This window comes from Camelina sativa, chromosome 12 (assembly GCF_000633955.1).
Source record: "Camelina sativa cultivar DH55 chromosome 12, Cs, whole genome shotgun sequence".
Lineage (NCBI taxonomy): Eukaryota > Viridiplantae > Streptophyta > Magnoliopsida > Brassicales > Brassicaceae > Camelina > Camelina sativa.
In genome coordinates this window covers 2,206,615-2,228,086 of record NC_025696.1, presented here as the reverse complement: position 1 = coordinate 2,228,086, position 21,472 = coordinate 2,206,615, and the positions used below count along the sequence as shown (strand labels likewise).

The 21,472-nt window shown below is 34.5% G+C and overlaps 4 protein-coding genes across 6 annotated transcripts; 2 read left to right on the top strand and 2 right to left on the bottom strand.

Annotated features, from left to right (window-relative positions):
- On the top strand, positions 2,569-4,298 carry LOC104729607 (NEP1-interacting protein 1-like). Of its 2 annotated transcripts, XM_010448570.2 has the most exons (5): positions 2,569-3,111; positions 3,248-3,426; positions 3,537-3,620; positions 3,711-3,878; positions 3,992-4,298. In XM_010448570.2, exons 1-5 carry the CDS (start codon positions 2,952-2,954, stop codon positions 4,112-4,114), a joined length of 714 nt encoding a protein of 237 aa, XP_010446872.1. In that variant the 5' UTR covers positions 2,569-2,951; the 3' UTR covers positions 4,115-4,298. The 2 variants fall into 2 exon arrangements, with proteins under 2 accessions (XP_010446872.1, XP_010446871.1); XM_010448569.2 differs by having other exon boundaries at positions 3,537-3,878.
- LOC109124562 (pentatricopeptide repeat-containing protein At4g35850, mitochondrial) lies at positions 5,535-8,910 on the top strand. Its single transcript, XM_010448567.2, has 13 exons — positions 5,535-5,702; positions 5,814-5,952; positions 6,064-6,226; positions 6,375-6,440; positions 6,546-6,643; positions 6,812-6,929; positions 7,020-7,226; positions 7,315-7,391; positions 7,650-7,743; positions 8,014-8,079; positions 8,188-8,265; positions 8,366-8,467; positions 8,579-8,910. Exons 1-13 carry the CDS (start codon positions 5,675-5,677, stop codon positions 8,675-8,677), a joined length of 1,335 nt encoding a protein of 444 aa, XP_010446869.1. The 5' UTR covers positions 5,535-5,674; the 3' UTR covers positions 8,678-8,910.
- On the bottom strand, positions 8,896-11,061 carry LOC104729605 (ras-related protein RABB1b-like). The gene is made up of 6 exons (XM_010448568.2): positions 10,824-11,061; positions 10,583-10,722; positions 10,069-10,151; positions 9,482-9,686; positions 9,294-9,362; positions 8,896-9,203 (listed from the first exon to the last, which is right to left on the bottom strand). Exons 1-6 carry the CDS (start codon positions 10,867-10,869, stop codon positions 9,111-9,113), a joined length of 636 nt encoding a protein of 211 aa, XP_010446870.1. The 5' UTR covers positions 10,870-11,061; the 3' UTR covers positions 8,896-9,110.
- Positions 16,894-20,084, bottom strand: LOC104729603 (ras-related protein RABB1b-like). Of its 2 annotated transcripts, XM_019233407.1 has the most exons (6): positions 19,925-20,084; positions 19,689-19,828; positions 19,095-19,177; positions 18,506-18,710; positions 18,139-18,292; positions 16,894-18,037 (listed from the first exon to the last, which is right to left on the bottom strand). In XM_019233407.1, the coding sequence occupies exons 1-5, from the start codon at positions 19,968-19,970 to the stop codon at positions 18,272-18,274; spliced, it is 495 nt and encodes a 164-aa protein (XP_019088952.1). In that variant the 5' UTR covers positions 19,971-20,084; the 3' UTR covers positions 16,894-18,037; positions 18,139-18,271. The 2 variants fall into 2 exon arrangements, with proteins under 2 accessions (XP_019088952.1, XP_010446868.1); XM_010448566.2 differs by lacking the exons at positions 18,506-18,710; positions 19,095-19,177; positions 19,689-19,828; positions 19,925-20,084 and having other exon boundaries at positions 18,139-18,228.

Here is a 21,472-nt window from a genome sequence, read left to right as displayed (position 1 = left end):
TTCCACACTTTACATTATAATATCTTCTAGGTCAAATTATGTTACTTTCACTACTATCTTCTACTTACCCATTGTTATTTTCTCTTTTATAAAAACACTTAATTCTTTGTCAATGGATATGCAAATACTCTAAAAATATTATGTGTATTATGGTCAATAATATCCTCTCATAAATACGTGTTGGTCCTAAATTATGTTCTGAATAGTAAGTACGAAAACAACCCATCCAAAAAAATTATGCAATATAGTTCAAATAGTAATAAAATATATATAAAGGCGAGATGATTAACATTCGGAACTTATAATTCAATCATTTTTAATAATGTCAGGACTCAGATTTTTGTTAAATGATTATAAGATACCAAAGTTAGTTAAAGGTATCAGTAATTAATGCGACATTTTTGGGGGGGAGGAAAGCTAATCAAACATAATCGGCCAAGTTCACTATATGTATACATATCAGCAGCAGTGAAAAGTAAATATACACGATCATGTAAGTGACACGCAACCATGTATCATGCATATGTTTAGATTTCAGTTTAATTACTCATGGGACCAGCTGGACCAACTATTAAAAATATAAACTGATAACAATAAGTATCGGAAAAAAGTATATTGGGGTAGGTATTCATTTTTTGTCACCATGTTGGGGTAGATATTTCTAGGAATTATGGTGAAAGATATTAAAAATGCGGTGATTTTAATGAAGAACCGACAATTATTTTTATTTTATTTTCAGAATGGATCGGTGGACTATTAGTGAATCGACGTACAAATGTATAGAAAAAAAAAAGGCAAAGAGTTTTGGAAATACAGAAACGTTAATAGTATTACAGCTTCTCAACACGTAATAGCACAATAACAAAGTCTTACCGGACCTATTTTAGTTTGGTATAACAATAAACTATTACTCATATTAGGGAACTTACTATGAATGGAAAGGCAGAATCAAATAAGATTTGTCGATTTCCTCAAATAGATAACATGTATAGAAATTATTCATGTTTCGTATCTAATTGTTTCCTCTGATTGCTTGCTTGTGTTATCGAGAAGGACCCTATACCGTATCGTATTAGTCATATTGTACTGTATTGCACGAAAAATATATGAACTCCTGAAAAATTATCGGTCTAGTTGATAACAAAAAGTAAGAGTTTTGAAGAAAAATAAAATAAAATAGTTAGTCTTGCAAAAAAAAAAAATAACAGTAAATATAAATGGTGAAATTGTTTTTGCCTTTCGGTATGGTTATTTTTCTCTTCTATTGTGAATCCTACTATATTAATTGAGAAGTACAAATATGAAACTAATTTTAAAATGTGTAAAAAATTACATTAAATTGCCATTACAAAAAATTTATTAAGCTTAATTAACTAATTTAAATATATATAATTATTTTAAAAAAACACTCACAAATCAAATATTAAAAAATCTAAAAGTATCTAAAAAAATATTTTCTCTCTCTAATAAATTATGGACAAAATTACTAATTAATTTTTTAAAAAATATATAAAACAATCAGAATTTTAAAAACTAAGATTTTATATCCAAGTATACAATACAATTATTTTTAATAATTAAATTCGAAGATTTTGTTAAGATTTCAAATGATGATTCTCTAACATCTTTATTTTATTTTATTTACAAACTGTTTGAAAATTTTATATAATATTTATAATAAATAAACTGCATTTTTTTTTTGCATATGTTGTGGTTTGAATTTTTAAAAACGAAGATATATTACTCAATGTATAAAAATGTGTGTTTTAATTTCCACATTGGCGGGTTGGTAAAACTAAATTTATATAGATGATAAATTAATAATTTTTATTTGCTCACAATTATAATATTAAAATTACTATTTTATATTTCATAAAGTAATGATGCAAATATAACAAATAAACAATATAAAACTGTAATAATACGTCAAAAATAATATATTATAATATTCTAAAATAATTAGTATTCAAATAGACTAATAGATTTACATAACAATTAAAAATAAATTACCTTAAACAAAATATTAAAAAAAAATAATAGTTTTATTATTATATTATAATTTTAAAAAAAATGTTAACCCGTGCTTTAAGCACGGGATATATCCTAGTTTCTGGTTAATAACCGCTACGTCAATATATGCAACAACGTTAATTAATGCTAACAACTATTTTTCCATTCATTTTTTACCCATGAAAGTGAATTATAAACCAACGACTAATTATTGTCTTAATCTGCGAATAAATAATGGTTCTCTGGATACTACAAGATAATATGTCGTCATCAGGTGACCACTGCCCAAGACCATCAGGAGCTGTATGGGTAAAAAAACAACGATATGAATATTAGAATAATCGGGTTTTATAAAAATATTATGTGTTATGAGTTATATGACGTATAATAATATTTAAAACTTTGAAAATAATTAACATAATACAGTGATGTAAACATGATACATTAAAGTCACTAATTGTAAAAAATGTTTTTTTTTTTTTTTGTAATTTCCGCTGAGCTTGCGCGCTTATCTATCTCTCTTTAAAAGTATATCTCTAGCTCCTTCTATCTCTCTCGTCTCGTGCTTTGAAACTTCTTTTTTAGTCGCTGTTTTCAACATCGATCATGACAGGCAAACCCTAGATTTTACTTCACCTACTTTGTGTGGTAAAAAAATATCAAAGCAAACGAGACGACGACCCCAAGAGCATTAATTGCGAGTAGGCCAGACATCGGATCTTCTCTCTTAAGGGCTAAGCAAAACCCATCTCTTTCTTTCTTCTATCTTCTGTCTCAACTCTCTAAACTCTCTTACCTCTCTCTCTCTCTCTCTCTCTCTTCTCTTCTATAAGCTCCACTGAGCTCTGTTTTTGTTTTTTACCGTAGATCGTTTCACGTTTCTTTCTCTATATATATCCACCAAGCTTTAATCTTTTTGGAGTGTTCTTGGAAAACAAAAAATGGCATCTTCTTCTAGATTCGAATCTGGATTTTGTCCTATCTCTTCGTGTCCCTCTATTGGGAATCTCATCGATCAGATTAAAGAAGCATGTCGTTTCCTCGCTTCCGCTGTTCTAGGGACAGTTCTTTCGGCGATCTTGACCTTCTTCTTCGCTCTAGGTCCGCCTCTTAGTTTCCTATACACGTTTCTTGATTCTGTTCTTGAATGTCTTTAATTCTGATGAATAGAATAGAATCTACAACTTTTGGGGTTTTATGTAGAGCTAAGAAAGTTGTATCCTTTTCATTTCTTCAGTGGGTACATTGCTTGGAGCACTCACTGGAGCTTTGATAGGCCAAGAAACAGAGAGTGGTTTCATCCGAGGAGCAGCGGTTGGAGCCATTTCAGGAGCTGTTTTCTCCATCGAAGTCTTCGAATCATCTCTTGTTCTTTGGAAATCTAATGAGTCACGTTTTGGATGCCTCCTTTACTTGGTGAGCTTAGACCTTTTAGTTTTTTTCTTCATTAAAACTACTCTTCTGCTCTGTTTTTAAAAACCGGTTGGATTTGAGCTTCTAACTAATTCTTGATTTTTTTTGTGTAGATTGATGTCATTGCTAGTCTTATAAGTGGTAGACTTGTGCGAGAACGCATTGGTCCAGCAATGCTAAGCGCGGTTCAAAGTCAGGTACAGTTGATCAGCAATGTATATTTAGTTGGTTACATTGAGATCTCTCTGTTTCTTGATCCTATTCATCTCTCTCTTCTTGCTGATCAGATGGGAGCTGTGGATACGACATTCGAAGAGCTCTCGAGTATCTTTGATACCGGTGGCTCAAAAGGATTAGCAGGAGATTTGATTAATAAGATACCTAAGATCAAAATCACTCGCACAAACTATTTGGATGCTTGTGGAAACAAAGACTCGTGTTCTGTTTGTCTCCAGGTTTTTAGCTCCTTCCTCAGCTCAAAATAAAACCGTACGTAGATCCTCTAATTCGGAACAAAAAAAGGTTCTGATGATCTTGTTCTTGTTTTGTGTGATTTTGTTCTTGGCAGGATTTTCAACTTGGTGAAACCGTAAGAAGCCTGCCACATTGTCATCACATGTTTCATTTGCCTTGCATAGACAAATGGCTACTGAGGCACGGATCTTGTCCAATGTGTAGACGTGATCTGTAATCACCCTTCTTCTAATTACCATTTGCACAGACCCTCGCTCCTACTACTACTTGTATGGTCGTAATCTTGTGGTTAGTTTCTTCAATATGTACAAAGAAATGGGAAAAAACAAAAAAAACAAAAGTTTTGTATCTAGTTGATGATCTTCAAACCAAACCCAAAAGACTGAACCAAATCCATTAAATTGCGACTTTAGATTGTGTGTTGGTCTCACCAAACTTTGAAGTGAATAAATTTTTCGTAATATTCTGTAGTTATGACGTGAAGGAAAGGAATTGAATTCTATGTGTGAATCTGTGGCCTCGTGGGCCTCCCCACCAGGAGATAAAAAAATCATGCCAAAATATAAACATTTTCTTGATTTGGTTTGTTTAATTAGCTCTTCTAACATCTAAACAATAAAATCAATACTCACCAACACGTAATTAATTACAATGTCAATTTTGGCTACTGCAATTATTACGAGAGCTTTACGTGTTGTAACTTTGTAAGTTGTAAGTTGGATATACTACAATTGTCTAGTCGCTCGCTCCTTAACCGAAAAAAGAAAAGAAAAAATTGATTGAATTTGGATAAATATGGTAAATGTTGATGACTGATGAGTCTCTATATCTTTCCCGTGATGCTTTTGGGTGCATTAATCATTTTACTGATATTGTATAAATTTTAGGGGGTCAGTTTTACTGTTATTTTTTTCTTGAATTTGAAATCAAAGCATTAATCATCATCTAACATTATAGAAAGTTTAGAAACTTTCAAACGTTTATTTTAAGACCCACAGTAACCTGTATATTTAAATCGTTTAACGTTGTTTCCGGAACTTTATATCTGTAGTTAATTAAAATATAAAAATATGAACCTTTTTTTTTTTTTACAATATGACTACAAAATTGGGAGTAAACGCGTACCCTACTACAAAATTCTAGAAGTATAGTGGATTGAAAAGTGTTTTTTTTTTTTTTTAAATTCGTTTTTGGTGAAATATCACGAGTAAAGTGAACGAGTTTTGGGTTAAAATAAAATAAATTTGTTGTTTCTCTTTGGTCAATATTTCTCACTTAACGCAAGAACATATATTAGTTGTCTTCACGTGATCCTTCCGACAGATTCAAAGTATTGTTTGTGTAAGTAGTTGGGACATCCCAACTGTAAAATATCTTTATCTTCCTCAGTCCTCACTCCTCATCGTTTCGCTCTACGGTACACGTGGCGCATTTGATATGATCACGCGACAGTCACGTGATCATCGTCAATTGGTTTGAAATATAAGCCCAATAATCTATCACTGGCCCATGTAATGTCCGATACTAAAGGCTTTTAATTAGTAAGCGCGATCCATTAATATCAAACCGGTTAACACCCGGTTAGAGTTGTATAATTTCCGGTTTACGTTCTCTCCCTAAACCCTGAAGCCTGAGCTGCTAAATGCTATATCCCACTTCCGACGGCTGAACTCGACTATTCAGCTTTCCTCTGAGTCTCACCGGAAAATCTCGTATTTGGTTTCGTCTCGTTTCCCGGATAAATTTGTTTGCCGGAGTAAGGATTTCACCTGGAGCTATGAAGTTCCTCATTCAATCCATTTCTGGTATGGTTTCATGGACATCACTGATTTATTATTATTTATCCTTGCGGTGGCTAAATAGATAGATCCCATTTTCATCTTTCATTAAATCGATCTTTCTTCGACGGGAAGCAGGGAGGAATCGGTCTCTGGTTCGAGCTCTGGTTACTCGGCGCTACTTCGCTTCATCGCCGGACGAGATCGCAAAGAAAAATTACGCCAATGATCTGTCGGAATACAACACGGCTGTCAATTCCGTCACTGCTCAGCGCAGGTTTGTAACTGTTCTTCTTAGCTTAGCTTCTCTCACCCTTTCGATTTGTATGGCTCATTGTGTTGATAATGTGATGAGATTGTGGAACTTTTTTTTTTTTTTTTTGGGTAGGCACTATTTGCTGAGGGATGTGTATGATGATATGAAGCTAGATGGTGTGCAGCCTACAGCTGATATATTCCATTCCTTTGTTGTGGGAACGATGAAGGGTGCTCGGTTGAGTGATGCTTTCTTTTTCCGTGAAGAAATGAAGGCCATGGGAATTGCTCCAGATGTATTATTTCCTCTTATCTTTCTTTTGTTTTGGCATGGTCTTAGTTTTTTGAGAGTCTATCAGTAGATTAAGGGATTCTTTGTCAAATAATTCTACACTTTACTTGAATGATTCGGTTCATCTGTGGCTTGTGTTGTTGGCTGTATAGGTAAATCTGTACAACTTTTTGATTTCCACATGTGGGAAATGCAAGAATGGAAAGGAGGCGATCCGTGTATGTTATCTTCTTCCCTGCTTTAGTACAAGCGTTTTTTTCCTTCTTCTAAATGTTTTAATATTCAATCATATACGAGCTTTTTTGTTTGTCTCTTATTGCAAGGTCTACGACGAGATGAAGAGATATGACGTAAAACCAAATGGACAGACCTTTGTCTGCCTGCTTAATGCCTGCGCTGTTTCTGGCCAATTAGATCTTGTGTAGGTTACTGCCTTCTATTGTCTTTTGAGAGTGCTCACTAATCGTAAATGATTTCTTTGATAAGTTTTTTAATGCATATTTTCTCTGTTTTAAGTAAGTATTTGGTTATCTCAGCTATCTAAGAAGTGATCTAATATAATTCATATGTGACATCAAATAATGGTTAGGTATGCGATAGTTCGAGATATGACTGCTGCTGGTGTTGGTTTGAACCAGTTCTGCTATGCAGGACTCATAACTGCGCACATAAACAAGCAGCCTAGACCAGATAATCTTTCTACCAAGGTAACACCTGTGAAGGTTTCATGTTTGTATTTCCTTTCAGTTTTTTTCTTCATGTAGGTTTTCTCATTCCTCCTTTTTTTTTCTCAAAAGATTCTCGAGTTCGTAGAGCAGTCAAAAGGCTGGTCAGCAATTGATTCATCAAGGAAGAGTGCAGAAGATGTGATGTTTAGCATCAGTGAAGAGGAGCTTTACAATATTCCAACCGCTGAATATGCTCACAGGACTAGGTTTCTGCAGAGAAATTTGACCGTGTACCACGTAGCATTTAGTGCACTCGCTGATCTAAAGGATGTAAAAGTAAGAGGATATGTCTTCTAAATTCCAATATTTCCTGAACAAAAGTTAGTTTCGAAGTTGATTTCTGACCAGTTATTCCCCATGGCAGGCAACGGAAGCTCTACTTGAGATGCTTAAGAAAGACGGCAAAGACACTGATACTTACTGTGTGCTACAAATTATGAGGTACAACAGTGCATGCACTTTGATTCTTCTATTGACAATAATAGACTGTCAGTTTCCTGTGCCGGTGTCTTTTCCCACAAAATGAATTGGCCTAGTATACATATATGAGATTATGAATTTTGCATTTAGATTTTAAACATTTGGCATTGTCATTGGTTAGAAGACAGTATTAGGTACCAACATTTTGTTACTAGTATTTTACACATTGAAAAGCTAAACATGATAATCATATATGCATCTTACTTTGTATCTGCATAGGTGCTATCTACACTCGCAAGAGTTTGAGAATGGTCTCAAATTGTTTGAAGATTACATGAGGGCAGAGAGAATCCCTGCTATGGAACTCTATACGGTAACGATCATCTGACCTCAGTATTGGTCTTTCAATATTCATTTAAGAGCGAACTTCTTCTTTTCTATATATTAACATCTATATGACATATATTGTTGATTCTCAATCCTAAAACCCCGCAAATGAATATAGAGATGAATCTAAATTCTCAATTGATCCAGTAGGCAAAGAGAATTATGATTCGATATCCTGTTTTCGATACTTGGTTTAACATAGATATGCGACCTGTATATGCTAAAGATGTCAATTTATTGCTTTTTGCTTCTACAGACACTTATTGAGGGGGCTATGACAGGATACACCGAGAATGGAATGAAGATTGCTCAAGACACTCTGGTAAGGCTTCTAGGCTCGAGCTGTACTGAAAAAATAATCAACGAAATAAACAAAAACCCGGACCGATGGTAGAGTCTTTGCCTGATGATAATTTGTTTGTTAATGCAGGTCCAAATGAACGAACGCAATTTCTTCTTAGACCCAAGAACTGGAAGCAGTCTGCTACATAAAGCTGCTGGCGAAAAGGTATTAAACTTGAGGTCCCCCAAAAACACTGAAATATAGTTTTGCTATTATAAAGAGTTGGCTTAGTGAAAGTAAAAAAACTCCTTTTCTTTTATGGCAGACGGGCGGGTACACAGTTGCAAATATGATATGGGATCTCATGCAAGCTCGAAGGATTACACCTACACTAGCTGCTGTTGAAGCTTACTACAAAGGATTGAAAGTAAAATAATAGTCCCTTTTCTCAAATCTTACAAACAAAGCATAAACTGAGTTCCTTCTCGGTATTAATTATTGATGGGTTGCTGGTTTTTTTGTGTTGTGGGAATCACAGGAACGTGAAATTCCAGAAGATGATCCGAGACTCATGTTAGTGACGAGTACATACAATACCTTGCGACTTAAGGAAGGGACATTAAACAATCGGCGTTAAAACAAAGGGATCAAGAGGAGAAAAGACAGTATCATGGTTTCTTCGTTTTTTTATTGCTATTTGCTTATTAGGATCTCTGTAAACCATCTTGGTATGTTTTTCAAACCAGTTCCTTTAGATGAATAAGGAGACTTCAACTAGATGAGGACTGGATATTCTTCTGATTTCAATTGCTTAACCTTGAGAGCTTTGACTCTTTCATATAAAAGCAAACAATGTTCCAAATAAGCTAACGCCTGTTTTGTTTATAAAGATCAGGCTGTTCACTCTCAAATGCACCAGTTTAGTTTTTTAACAAAGACAAATTGAAAAATAGAGTAAAAAAAAAGAACGCAACTATACATTCTGGTGTATCATCAATTTGCAGAGGTAAATAAAGCAATAGTAGTCTCTGAATCACCAGATTACAGCAGTTATGTGTCCTAAGGACTTTTTAACCACAACAGCCACCTCCCTGAGAGAGTGCACCATCCCTGCCTCCTGCTGCACCTTGAGTACGCCCGTAGCCAACCTTAATGCCCGATGACTGCAAAATCCAGAGAGATCAAGGGAATAAGATGACATTGTAACACAATCGAGGGATTAGAACCACCAAAAGATTCATGAGGGAAATTACCTCGTTGGATACATCAAAAACACCATCCTGAATGTTCTGAAGGATTTTGGCAGCTGTCTTTATGAATGCCTGTGGGAATAATGTGCGATATTAAGTAATCTTAATCCAATAAAAGAAGACAAAACTCTCCATGTGATTACCGCCAAATAACAGGATGGGGAAAAGGAGTAGCAAAGAATCAGTGTTACCTCCTCAACGTTTTGAGCTGTTCTTGCAGATGCTTCTAAGAATAGCAGGCCGTGTTCCTTGGCAAACTGTTCTCCTTCCTCTTTGCTAACAGCTCTCTTGTGAGCAAGATCGCATTTGTTCCCAATTAGCATAATACTCATATTGGGATTTGCATGTTGCCGAGCATCCTCCAACCAACTTGCCAGATGGTTAAATGTCTCTCTCCTGCAACCAAAAGAACCAGAATATTGAGCTTTGAGGGCAGAAAGATCAACACATGATAAAACTCTTATCGTTCATACTTCTCAAAAATTCCAAAAAAAAAACAGAGTAAAAAGAACATTTTTAGTAGGATTCTAAGATGTATGGTTAACTTAACATCTTAGTAAAAGAGCATTGCCAGTATCAATCATATATAGCCAAAACTTTATGCAAGATCAAACGTAAATTCCCAAAAACTGTAGCTATGATGAAAGTACCAATTTTTCAAAACCTTAACAGCAGTTCAGAGTTTATCAGTTCACAAAATAAAGAAGCAATAACTTCCAAAACCTTGCTGGAAAATTGGAGCTGATCATAATATAATGTTGCAAGGGGAAATACAAACCTGGTGATGTCATAAACGAGTAAAGCTCCGGCTGCTCCTCTGTAATATGATCTGGTGATGGATCTAAAAGACTCTTGTCCAGCCTAGAATATCATACGATAGGTTAACTCACAGAAGGGTATCATAGAAAAACTAGAACCAGAAGGCAAAAAAAAAAAAAAACAAAACATAAAACAAGTCCAGCCCATACATCATCCATTGGAAAAGATCTACATGTCATATAGCTGAGTGTAAAAAAATGAATCAAAGACTATTAACAAGAATAAATCACAACAAGGGACTGGTGAAGTCAGCTTCTATATCAATAATTGTTAGTGATAGCAAATTATAGTAAGGCACTGTTTCTATAAATACTGAGAAAATTGTTGTTAATCTTCATAATAATCAAAATCGAGCTTAGGTCAAAAAGGCTCAAAACCAATCCTAATCGATAAAAACGTTGATTAAGTTCTCTTAAAAGGACCTAATTAAGACGAAGAAAAGAATAAAGGGCGAGAGAGAGCAGAAGGCGTACGGTGTCCCAAATTTGAAGTTTGATGGGGCGACCATCGACGGTGACCATGCGAGCACCGAACTCGACACCAATGGTGAGATCGTGAACTGGTTGGAACCTCTTGTCAGTAAATTGAAGAAGCAGGCACGATTTCCCAACACCTGATAAAAACGAAAACCCCCACATGACAATCAGGAAATCGATCAATCAAAATTAGGAATTATTATAGAAAGATGATGATCGGTGGTGGTGGGTCTCACACCTGTGTCTCCGATGATTATGTATTTGAAGAGGTAATCGTACGACATGGTTGATGAATCAGAGAGCAAGGTGTAGGAGATGTGGGAATCCGATTGAAAGAAGAAGAAGAGATTGATGATGAGAGAGTAACAAAACAAGTCACCGACGCGCTTTTTGATTTGTATACTTTCGAGGTTTCTCGATGAAGAAGCTATCTTTCTCTATCTCTCCTCCTCCTCTTCTCATCTTCTTTTTATAAACCTTTTTTTTAGTTAATTACTATAAAATAAAAGGACCTGATCGAAAATATACGTACTAGTTTTTTTTTTTTTTTTGTACTATTTAAGTTTTTTAACTGTTAAAAAAATTCATGTGTTAATTGGCATCGATCGCGGGTTCGTTGGTAGTATTATTCATTTGTTACCAACGGACCACATTAACTTATTCAGGGAGCAGTGTAAATATCTTCTATATATCAATTTAAATACGTGGATTAATATTTCGCAGCAACTTAGCTCCATGATAGTTTTGTTAAAGAAAGTTTACAGATTGTGCATAAAATGGTCAGATCAACAAAACTTTCTTTTTTTATCAAAAAAATTATATTAAAATTTAGAATTTAATTAATATTTCAAAAATTTATGTTTTTTTCGTTCAAAATTCGAAAGTCCAACCTTTTCTTTGATATTTTTTCCCAAATTCTTTTATTCCTAGTATCAAACACTAAGATCACTAGATTAAAGAGAAACAAACACTAAAATCACTCCAATCTTTTAAAGTTGTTTTTTTTCCTAGACAACAAGGTAAATAAAATTAACCATCAGCTGAAACGGATATTCCATACTCACATTTGCAACACAGCCACATTCAACACGTTTAGCCCAACTGGTGAGGCAAATCAACATATCTTCGATTGGAATCTTCATCGTTCCCTCAAAACCAAAGGTTACACCTATACTTGATCTAAATCGAAGATACTTCTCCCCAGTTTTTTCATCTACTCCCCCACCGACAAGAGTTCCAGAATGCTGTGTCACATATCGGGAAATCTGAGAAGTATGGCCATGATTTAAGAATATTAAAGTCTATTGAGTATAATAGTTCATTATTTTCTTTTAATTACTAGGTAATTAGTCCATGCAATGCGTGGTTGTATGCATAATAGTTTTATTTATATTTCTTAAATTTTCTTAAACTAAAATATTGTTTTACTAATGTATAATCTCATTAAAAATTATACTAATGTATGAATCTCAAAAAATTTTATAGCAATTTTTCAAAATAACACTCCTGTCAACATTTTTTTGGTATGGTTATTTATTAGTAAAATTTAAAATATATAGACTTTTCTATAAATCAAAAATTAACCAATACTAAAAAATTATTACAAATTCATTAGCTATATATTAATATAAATAATAATATAGGAATTTGAACATTTTCCTAATATGAGAGAATCTATGTTTATGATCATGTTTTATAGAGGTTAAACAGTGATTTAAAGATTTTTTCTTAATGACATTGTAAACATAAGACTATAGTATAGTAAATTGAATCAAATAAAATTATAAAAAAAAATTAGTAACTACGTATATTATTGTATATAGAATATTCCTCATTTCAAAGTTTAAAGCAATTAAAATAATTTTAAAATATTAAAATTTTACCAAAAATATTTTTTCTTGAAAGATAAATATATTATTTGGAGGAATGAATGTAAAATTATTGGGTAGGAGTTACATTTGAGTTAAATGCTTTTTAAAAGTGGGTTAATTATAAATAATATTTTAATTTATTTTTGATTTAAAAGAAAAGGAATACCAAGTGGCTCAATCAAAATTTAAACTTACACTTTTTGATTGTTTTGTTGATATAAACTCAACACTCATACATAGTATTCCAAATTGAAAATATTACTTTTGAAGTGACAAACTAAATTAGTTTTTTTTAAAAATTATATGAAATTCAATCTAAAGATTTTTTAAAACCCCAAGAATAACTTCAATCCTTTTGTTTTTTTTTTGTTTTTCACTCATCAATTTAATTTATAGTGCTAGATTTCATACTAATGGTTTCATCTTTAGAAGATTTAGTTAAATGGTATTTTAATAATTATATTATTTTCTATATTTCACTTCCAGTTAAACATGATTTCTTTTTGGAATCATTTTTTCATTTTGCTTAAATCAAGAAAATCAATTTTTTTATAATTAAGTTCTTTTTGTTTTCAAAAACCTCTAATCTTAAATAATTAAAAAATTATATTGATCTTTACATATTTATCTATTGGATCACAAAACAAANTACATAGTATTCCAAATTGAAAATATTACTTTTGAAGTGACAAACTAAATTAGTTTTTTTTAAAAATTATATGAAATTCAATCTAAAGATTTTTTAAAACCCCAAGAATAACTTCAATCCTTTTGTTTTTTTTTTGTTTTTCACTCATCAATTTAATTTATAGTGCTAGATTTCATACTAATGGTTTCATCTTTAGAAGATTTAGTTAAATAGTATTTTAATAATTATATTATTTTCTATATTTCACTTCCAGTTAAACATGATTTCTTTTTGGAATCATTTTTTCATTTTGCTTAAATCAAGAAAATCAATTTTTTTATAATTAAGTTCTTTTTGTTTTCAAAAACCTCTAATCTTAAATAATTAAAAAATTATATTGATCTTTACATATTTATCTATTGGATCACAAAACAAAATAAAACTTTATAAATGGATAATTATATTGATCATTCTAAATTATTAAAAATGATACATGAATATGTGAGATAACCAGAGTACATAATAGAGAATTAGAGATGGATTTTTTCAATTTCACGACCTTATTGTGTGGTGAGTATTGTAAGAGTATGAAAAATAATGACTTATAAGATGCTTATCTAAAATAGATATTGTGGAAGAGAATGAGAAAAATGGAAGAGAATGAGAGAATGTGAAAATGAAAAAGTAAAAAATGCCAATATGAGAGAATGAGACAATGTTTATTTATATGATAAGAATTGATGGAAATTACATTTAGAATTATTGGAGTTACAAATATTATTTATTGTGTTTGAATAAAATTGAGTGGTGGAATATGATTAAAGCATAATTTATTTTATTTTTAGTTATAATTTTATTTTAATGTATGAATTAAATGTATTGTGTTAATTGGGTCTTAAATATTATTTAAAGCAATTAAATAATTAGAGCAAATAAAAAAATAAAAAAATTAGAAAATATTAAATGAAAATCAACCAATAAGGAAATACCAAAACCTTACTTTTTATATGTATGATTTAAAAAATGAAAATGAATGTAATTAGTCGTTAACAAAAAAAAAGGAAAATAAATATATCTTCTCGTAAATTATGAAGAGCATATGAAAAATGGAAAACAGACTTAACAATTTTTTTTTGGAAATGTATGTCTTTAAATAGTAGGCTCGCGCCGATTAGAACCAAAATCACATCTTCTTGCTTCTTGCGTTTTAGGTTTCGCAACCATGAGACTCACTCACTATTTGTTTATGCTATTGAAACTTGTAGTCCTGAAAGAGGCAGCTATCAATTTGTTATTGTTTAATCATTCCTATTTCTTCACCGTTCATGACATAACATATACCACATGCGTCAAAAGAAATTTGATGGAGAACTTTTGCGGTTTTGCCCATGTGAAAGATGAATTCCTCAAGGCAGCTTGAGTTATTGCTTTGCTCTTTGTGACTTTGCTTGCAATGGCTTTGGCTCCGTGCTTGCATAACTTTTCCTTCAGAAGATTTTGACGACATGTATTTTTCATTATTACAATGTTAAATAAAACCACACAATAACGAGCAGCCATTGTTGAAACAGAGAACGTAAGAAAGAAGCGACAAGACAGTGATCGGTGATCGAAGAGCAACTCACAGAACCTAACTACTGTTGGAGTAGACATTTCCATTTTTATTTTAAAAATTTAACATTTTTTAACCGATAGATTCTTTATAAAAAAAATGTCATGGCTTATATATATATATATACATTTTAATCAAACATTAATATACTACGACTTAGGAATTTGATTACAGTTTATATTCCTTTCAAACTTTTCCGATCACATGCAGTTTTTTTTTGTTTTTTTTATTTTTCTTAGATAAAATAAACATAAACGGCATTATAAAATTTGATCAGGGTTTATTTAAAAAAAAAAAATCAGAACAATAAGGGTTATGAAATATAATGCTATATTGTGTTGTTTCAGTAAAACATCAGATCAGGAAAAGAAAAAGAAAAACTTATCACACCAAATGAAAGAATTGAGAGAGCAACCTAAAGTACAAAGAAGGAAGAGTGATCGTATGTAAATCTCCTTCCACCGTTTCCTGACAAAAACACTGACACAAGTCACCAGCAGCATCCAAACTTCATGATGACTGCATTTCGTTGGCTCCGACATTGATCGCCTACCTTTCACCGAGACAGAGAACTTTGTTAAGGAAGCTGATAGGATGGTCAGAAAGCAGAAGACGGATAATCTGACCTGGAAATTCAAATACATACAAAAAGCTTTGTTGAGAGTTCTACTACAGAATGAACAACATAAACTCGTGCAAGGAAGGAACATTAAATGTAAAATGAGGAATATGGAGGTTTCTATAAAAGGCTTAAGGAGTTTATATATCTTTCTTAAGGTGCAGTTTCACATGAAAAATAAATCAGAACGTATATTGAGATAGAAACAACTTTATAGGACAAAGACACATTCCAAAAGCCATTGGAAGATTTTTACAGGGCTTGTGCGCATTATTACATGGTTCTTAGGGTGCTGGAACTGATCAAAGACAGAGCTTCAAGGAATAAAAAGCTTGTGATTGAGGACATGGAGACAGGTTGTGATTTAATTATGGGGAATGAGTTTACATGAAGGCACATACATGTTCTCTTTGATATACAAGGGATTACGTAATATTCCCTTTCCTTGTATGTATAGATATTACTTGGGCATCACCCACATACACTTGTATATATTGTGAGTAATGTAATGAGAACAGATGAAGGGTTTACCATCTTACACTCTTCTCTGGTCAGCGACTATGGGAATGGAGATGTTCTGAACTCTGACCACATGACGTAACTTAAGTTGCTATATGGATCATTGCCTCGGCCTCCAGAAGATGACCATTCTTATTTTAGTAACCTACTTCAACACCATGAAGGTTATCCAAAGGCATGCTGATTTTTGGGCTTGTCCATTGTTCCAGTTGCCTTATCCTACACGAGAGAAAGTCCATATGCAATTATAGACATGAACTTGAAGAGTGTTAACTATCACAACAAAGCTGTCACCAAGATCTTTGTTCATTGGAAAGTGCATCCTCCTGACCAAGCTACATGGAGAATTCTACCAATATTTCACCAAGAATCATCCAACATTTCATCCTTGTCCTCAAGGATGGTTTCAACAGGGGAGTGTTGTAACAGAATAAACCGGTTAGACTCTTGGTTTAGTTCTCTGATTTCGGGTTTAGTTGTCCATTTTAGTTCTCGGGGTGAATTCTGGATTGGGACTATCTATCTGTTACTAATACTGTTTCAAAGCGTATTGATGATCTGATGCCTATTGCAACTGGGCAAGCCGAAATTGTGAATGAGTTTTGGTTTTACACGGATAATTGTGACATGTAAACTTTTGGTACTATATAAACTTATAAAGGATTGAATCTTTATTTGTCAATAACTGTTGTTTTTTCTGTTAAAGACGATTCAACATGACTTGAGCTTTTTGATCACTAGAGTGTGATAAGTGAGTAGAGAAAGAGCTTTTTGATCACCAGCCCATAGCACCTAGCTTGACGCTTTACCAAATACCTGGGATACAAAATTAGCTTTTTGGTTTGAGAATTTATCTAGAGTTTTTTGTTTTCTTTCAGTTTTTTGATTCCTATCAACTGAGTTGCTGTAAAATTAATGTAGCTTGTTCTAGAAGATATCTTTCCAGATTTCGGGTCATACGTTCTCACAATTTGCAGCAAGAACAAGAACAACTCTTCAACAATGAATTGTACCTTAAACCAAAAAAAAACAATGAAGTGTACCATTTGGAGTTCCACATGGAGAAATAACCATTGTCTTTTATAGATTACGAGGGTTCATCAAAACAAGAAATAGAGTGAGACACCACTTAGTATTTTATAGGTGGAGATAGAGGTGGGAAAAAATAAGGCAAGGGGCAAGTGAAAGGTCTACCTTTCTTGGAATTGTCGTGGATTCTGACGATGCCGAACTCGTGGTCGGCTAAGAAATAGACAGAGTTTTTGCTTCCGAAAGCGTGGTCGGCTAAGGAAGAGACAGAGTTTTTGCTTCTGTCGTACAAGCTAGCTGGGAGGCAGAAAGGTTCAGCCTTGGAGAGGAAAATGGAGAGATCTCCAATGTCTTTAGTATACACAGCATTTCCTTCTTCGTCTAGCCTCAAGACAAGGAAATGGTCCCAGTCCCTACAAGTCTTCCTAATGGGACTGCTTTCCGTGTACCACTTCACCATAAAAGTTTCACCTGGGCGCAATGATTCCACCAAGTACTGTTGCTTCCTGCAACATGAATCCAGTCGCTGCAACTCGCTCTTTGTCATTTCGGGATGTGGATCATCTTCGGGAAGCCGCAGCATCTGAAGCTTGGGTTTGTGAATGTATCTCCCAAGATCCCATGATCCTGTGTAGTGGCCTCTAGAGGCGGGCATCGAGAACATGTCATCTCTCTTGGAGTACATTACATGGGAGGAGAAGAAGCTAGGGTCTGTGATTCTGATGTTAGTCCACTTGCAATTTCTTTCAGCAGGCCTGCACAAACTGAGTTGAGGTCCCATGAACTTGATAGCCACAATGCAGTCTTCATCCTCGGGAGAAGAGGTGGACATGGCGACATTGGTTACAATATTGGTTTGGCAATGAGGCAGTGTTACAAGAGGAGGCAGCGAAATGCGTTTTGGGTCTGTGTCCGATGCACATGGGTCTAGATCATCTTGAAGACGCACGACACCATTCTTCATAGTTGCTACCCAGCCATGGGATGCTCCTATGGTTACTTTTCCCTCCAGTAACTCCATAGGCACCTTCTTTTCCGTAACCCTGTAGGTATCACCGAGAGCACGAATATTGAGATTTCCAATATCACCATCCCTCAAAGTGGATCCACATGGATCTGCACTTACGACGTAATAGATGGAAGAAGATGAGAAGCACCGAGCGGTGAGGTGTATCTGCGGAATCATTAGTTAGTTACTGATCAGACAGAGAAAAGAAAAAAAACACCATCCGAGACAAAAGAGAAGAGGAGGCAGGAGGCATCAGCTTAGCTTACCGGGAGAGATAGCTTGGAGAGAGAGAGCCGGCCGAGAAACAAAGACATTGTGCCTGCCGCGTTTTATTTCTAAGATCCCATCGTTTTTTTTTTCAATGCATATAAAATAAGGATTACCCTTGCTCACCAAGTTCTAACCCATTGATTGACTTTCCTAATAACAATAAAAAACGAATATACACGACAGTTATGAATGATATAATACAATATGTATGTAGTTTTATTAACATGAGTTTAAAAAAATTTATAAAAAAAAAAAAAGAAAAACTTTTATCAACTATGTTAACGTGTAACACGTATCTATACGAAAAATCCTCAGGAAATACAGGTCAGTCAGTTAAAAAAAAAAAAAAAAAATCAGTGTCACCTCCTCGACGTTTTGAGCTGTTCTTGCAGAAGCTTCCAAGAATAGCAGGCCGTGTTCCTTGGCAAACTGTTCGCCTTCCTCTTTGCTAACAGCTCTCTTGTGAGCAAGATCGCATTTGTACCCAATTAGCATAATACTCATGTTAGGATTTGCATGTTGCCGAGCATCCTCCAACCAACTAGCCAGATGGTTAAATGTCTGTCTCCTGCAACCAAAAGAACCAGACTTTTGAGCTTTAAAGGCAGAAAGATCAACACATGGTAAAACTCTTATCGTTCATACTTCTCAAAAATTCCAAAAAAAAAGAGAGTGAAAAGAACATTTTTAGTAGGATTCTAAGATGTATGGTTAACTTAACAACCTCCCAAAAGAGCATTGCCAGTATCAATCATATATAGCCAAAACATTATGCAAGATCAAACGTAAATTCCCAAAAACTGTAGCTATGATGATGAAAGTACCAATTTTTCAAAAACCTTAACAGCAGTTCTAAGTTTATTAATTCACAAAATAAAGAAGCAATAACTTCCAAAACCTTGCTGGAAAATCGGAGCTGATCATATATGATGTTGCAAGGGGAAATACAAACCTGGTGATGTCATAAACGAGTAAAGCTCCGGCTGCTCCTCTGTAATATGATCTGGTGATGGATCTAAAAGACTCTTGTCCAGCCTATAATAACATCATACGGTTGGTTAAATCAAAGGAACGGTATCAAAGCACACTAGAACCAGAAGGCACAAAAACCAAAACATAAAACAAGTCCAGCCCATATATCATCCAATGGAAAAGATTAACAAGTCATATAGCTGAGTGGAAAAAAACGAATCAAAGACTATTGAAGAGAATAAATCACAACCAAGGACTGGAGAACTCAGCTTCTATATCAATAAGCGTAAGATGAAACCAACTTTGAGTCTCCGGCAACGATTTTAAAATAGAATTGTTACTTGAGAGCAGCAATTATATATAGTAAGGCATTGTTTCTATAAAAATTGTTACTACTGATCATATGACAAATAATCTTCATAATAATCAAAATCTAGGTTAGGTCAAAAAGGGCTCAAAACCAATCCTAATCGATAAAAACGTTGATTAAGTTCTCTTAAGAGGACCTAATTAGACGGTGTCCTAATTAGAAGGATAAAGGGCGAGAGAGAGAGGTAGAGAGCAGAAGGCGTACGGTGTCCCAAATTTGAAGTTTGATGGGGCGTCCATCGACGGTGACCATGCGAGCACCGAACTCGACACCAATGGTGAGATCGTGGACTGGTTGGAACCTCTTGTCAGTAAATTGAAGAAGCAGGCACGATTTCCCAACACCTGTAAAAAACGAAAACCCCCACATGAAAATCGATTTCAGATCAAAAATTTAGGAATAATTATAGAAAGATATATGATCGGTGGTGGGTCTCACACCTGTGTCTCCGATGATTATGTACTTGAAGAGGTAATCGTACGACATGGTTGATGAATCAGAGAGCAAGGTGGGTTCGATAATTTGAGAAGAGGAGGCGATGTGGGAATCCGATTGAAAAGAGAGGAAGAAGAAGAAGAGATTGATGATGATGATGATGATGATGATGATGATGATGATGATGATGATGATGATGATGATGATGAGAGTAACAACAAGTCACCGACGCGCTTTTTGATTTTTTTTACTTTCGAGATTAAATAAAACAATTTACAAGGGATTAAAAATGTAAAAGTCTTTACATTTTACTATACAGTAACTTTTATTCGTGCAGTATCAAACCACATCCGACGAAAAAGGAAAAAACTATTACAAGGGATTAAAAATGTAAAAGTCTCTCGAACGTGCTTCAAAATAGGTTCGATTAAAACTGGAAATATTTGTTAGCCATTACCGTAAAAAAGAAAAAGGAAAATAAACACTTTTATAAAGAGCAAAAATGAAAAGAAAAAAAAAATGGAAAACACACTTTAACAAAAATAGAAAAAAAAATTTATGGAAATTTATGTCTCTATATATATAGTAGGTGCCGATGAAGAGCCCAAAAATCACATCATTCTTCTAGCTTCTTTAGTTTCAAAAGAAAAGAAAAAAAAAACCTTCTCTTCGTTTTAAGCTAGGTTTTGCAGCAACCATGAGTCGAACTGCCTATTTTTTAAAGCTACTCAAATATGTGGTCGTGAAAGAGGCTGTTAAGAAAATCCCAAAAGATGAGCTAGTCAAGGTTGGAGCTCGAGAGTTTGCAAACATGTTGACAAAGAACGACGCATCTAATGAACAAATCTTTTTAGAGAGAGTCGTCGCGCGTGCATCTTACTCGCGGCGATTTCTCTCTCAAATCTCCTCCTCTTCTGAGCACGATCTCGTGCACCGACGGTGTTCTCCGTCGATTCCGGCGACGATGAGGACTCCAAAACTCATGGTTCTTCATCCGTAGTCTGCGGCATCATCTCGGCGAAACTATCCGATCAAAATCAAGGGAGCTGCGGCTAGGAGAAGCATCTGCGAGACACCGATGGTAAGAGCTCTACCGGTGGTGTAGCTACGCGGAATGGAAGAAGGAGGTTTCCCGGAACGAGAGAGGAAGGCGGTTAGGTCGGGCGACTGGAGATTCTGGAGGCTTCGTCGGACTGTTGTACGATGGGGGAGGTAGTCTGCGATCTGGTGAGGCTAAACCACCGTCAAAGGTCCCCCGATCTACTCCCTACTGCTTTGCCATCTCACGGCTGCGCAAGGAACTCCTCGATAAAGACAAGATCGACTTTTTTCCTCTTTCTCAAAACGGCTCTACGGTGGTGGGATGGCAACGGATCCTGGATCCATCTCCGTTCGACCCGTGCCGTCCAGACTCACCGGAAAGTCCCACTCCGGCGAGTATCTGCAGTCCATGGTCGGCGGCTGCACTGTGTTTTATAGTTGTAGATTAGGGTTTCATGTCGTCCGGTTTATTTCGGTTTCGTGAACCCAGGTCGGTTTTGTATTAGATGGTT

What these genes read in the sequence shown, in the direction of transcription:
- LOC104729607 (XM_010448569.2), top strand. Translation starts at nt 2,952, where the DNA reads ATGGCATCTTCTTCTAGATTCGAATCTGGATTTTGTCCTATCTCTTCG. An exon ending in GACCTTCTTCTTCGCTCTAG is followed by an intron (nt 3,112 to 3,247) that starts GTCCGCCTCTTA and finishes TCATTTCTTCAG; the next exon opens with TGGGTACATTGCTTGGAGCA. An exon ending in TTGGATGCCTCCTTTACTTG is followed by an intron (nt 3,427 to 3,536) that starts GTGAGCTTAGAC and finishes TTTTTTGTGTAG; the next exon opens with ATTGATGTCATTGCTAGTCT.
- LOC109124562 (XM_010448567.2), top strand. Translation starts at nt 5,675, where the DNA reads ATGAAGTTCCTCATTCAATCCATTTCTG. An exon ending in TCCGTCACTGCTCAGCGCAG is followed by an intron (nt 5,953 to 6,063) that starts GTTTGTAACTGT and finishes TTTTTTGGGTAG; the next exon opens with GCACTATTTGCTGAGGGATG. An exon ending in AGATTGCTCAAGACACTCTG is followed by an intron (nt 8,080 to 8,187) that starts GTAAGGCTTCTA and finishes TTGTTAATGCAG; the next exon opens with GTCCAAATGAACGAACGCAA.
- LOC104729605 (XM_010448568.2), bottom strand. Translation starts at nt 10,869, where the DNA reads ATGTCGTACGATTACCTCTTCAAATACATAATCATCGGAGACACAG. An exon ending in CTCGTTTATGACATCACCAG is followed by an intron (nt 9,687 to 10,068) that starts GTTTGTATTTCC and finishes TTTTGGTTGCAG; the next exon opens with GAGAGAGACATTTAACCATC. An exon ending in TTTTTGATGTATCCAACGAG is followed by an intron (nt 9,204 to 9,293) that starts GTAATTTCCCTC and finishes TGGATTTTGCAG; the next exon opens with TCATCGGGCATTAAGGTTGG.
- LOC104729603 (XM_010448566.2), bottom strand. Translation starts at nt 18,186, where the DNA reads ATGTCTTTGTTTCTCGGCCGGCTCTCTCTCTCCAAGCTATCTCTCCCG. An exon ending in TCTCCAAGCTATCTCTCCCG is followed by an intron (nt 18,038 to 18,138) that starts GTAAGCTAAGCT and finishes ATGATTCCGCAG; the next exon opens with ATACACCTCACCGCTCGGTG.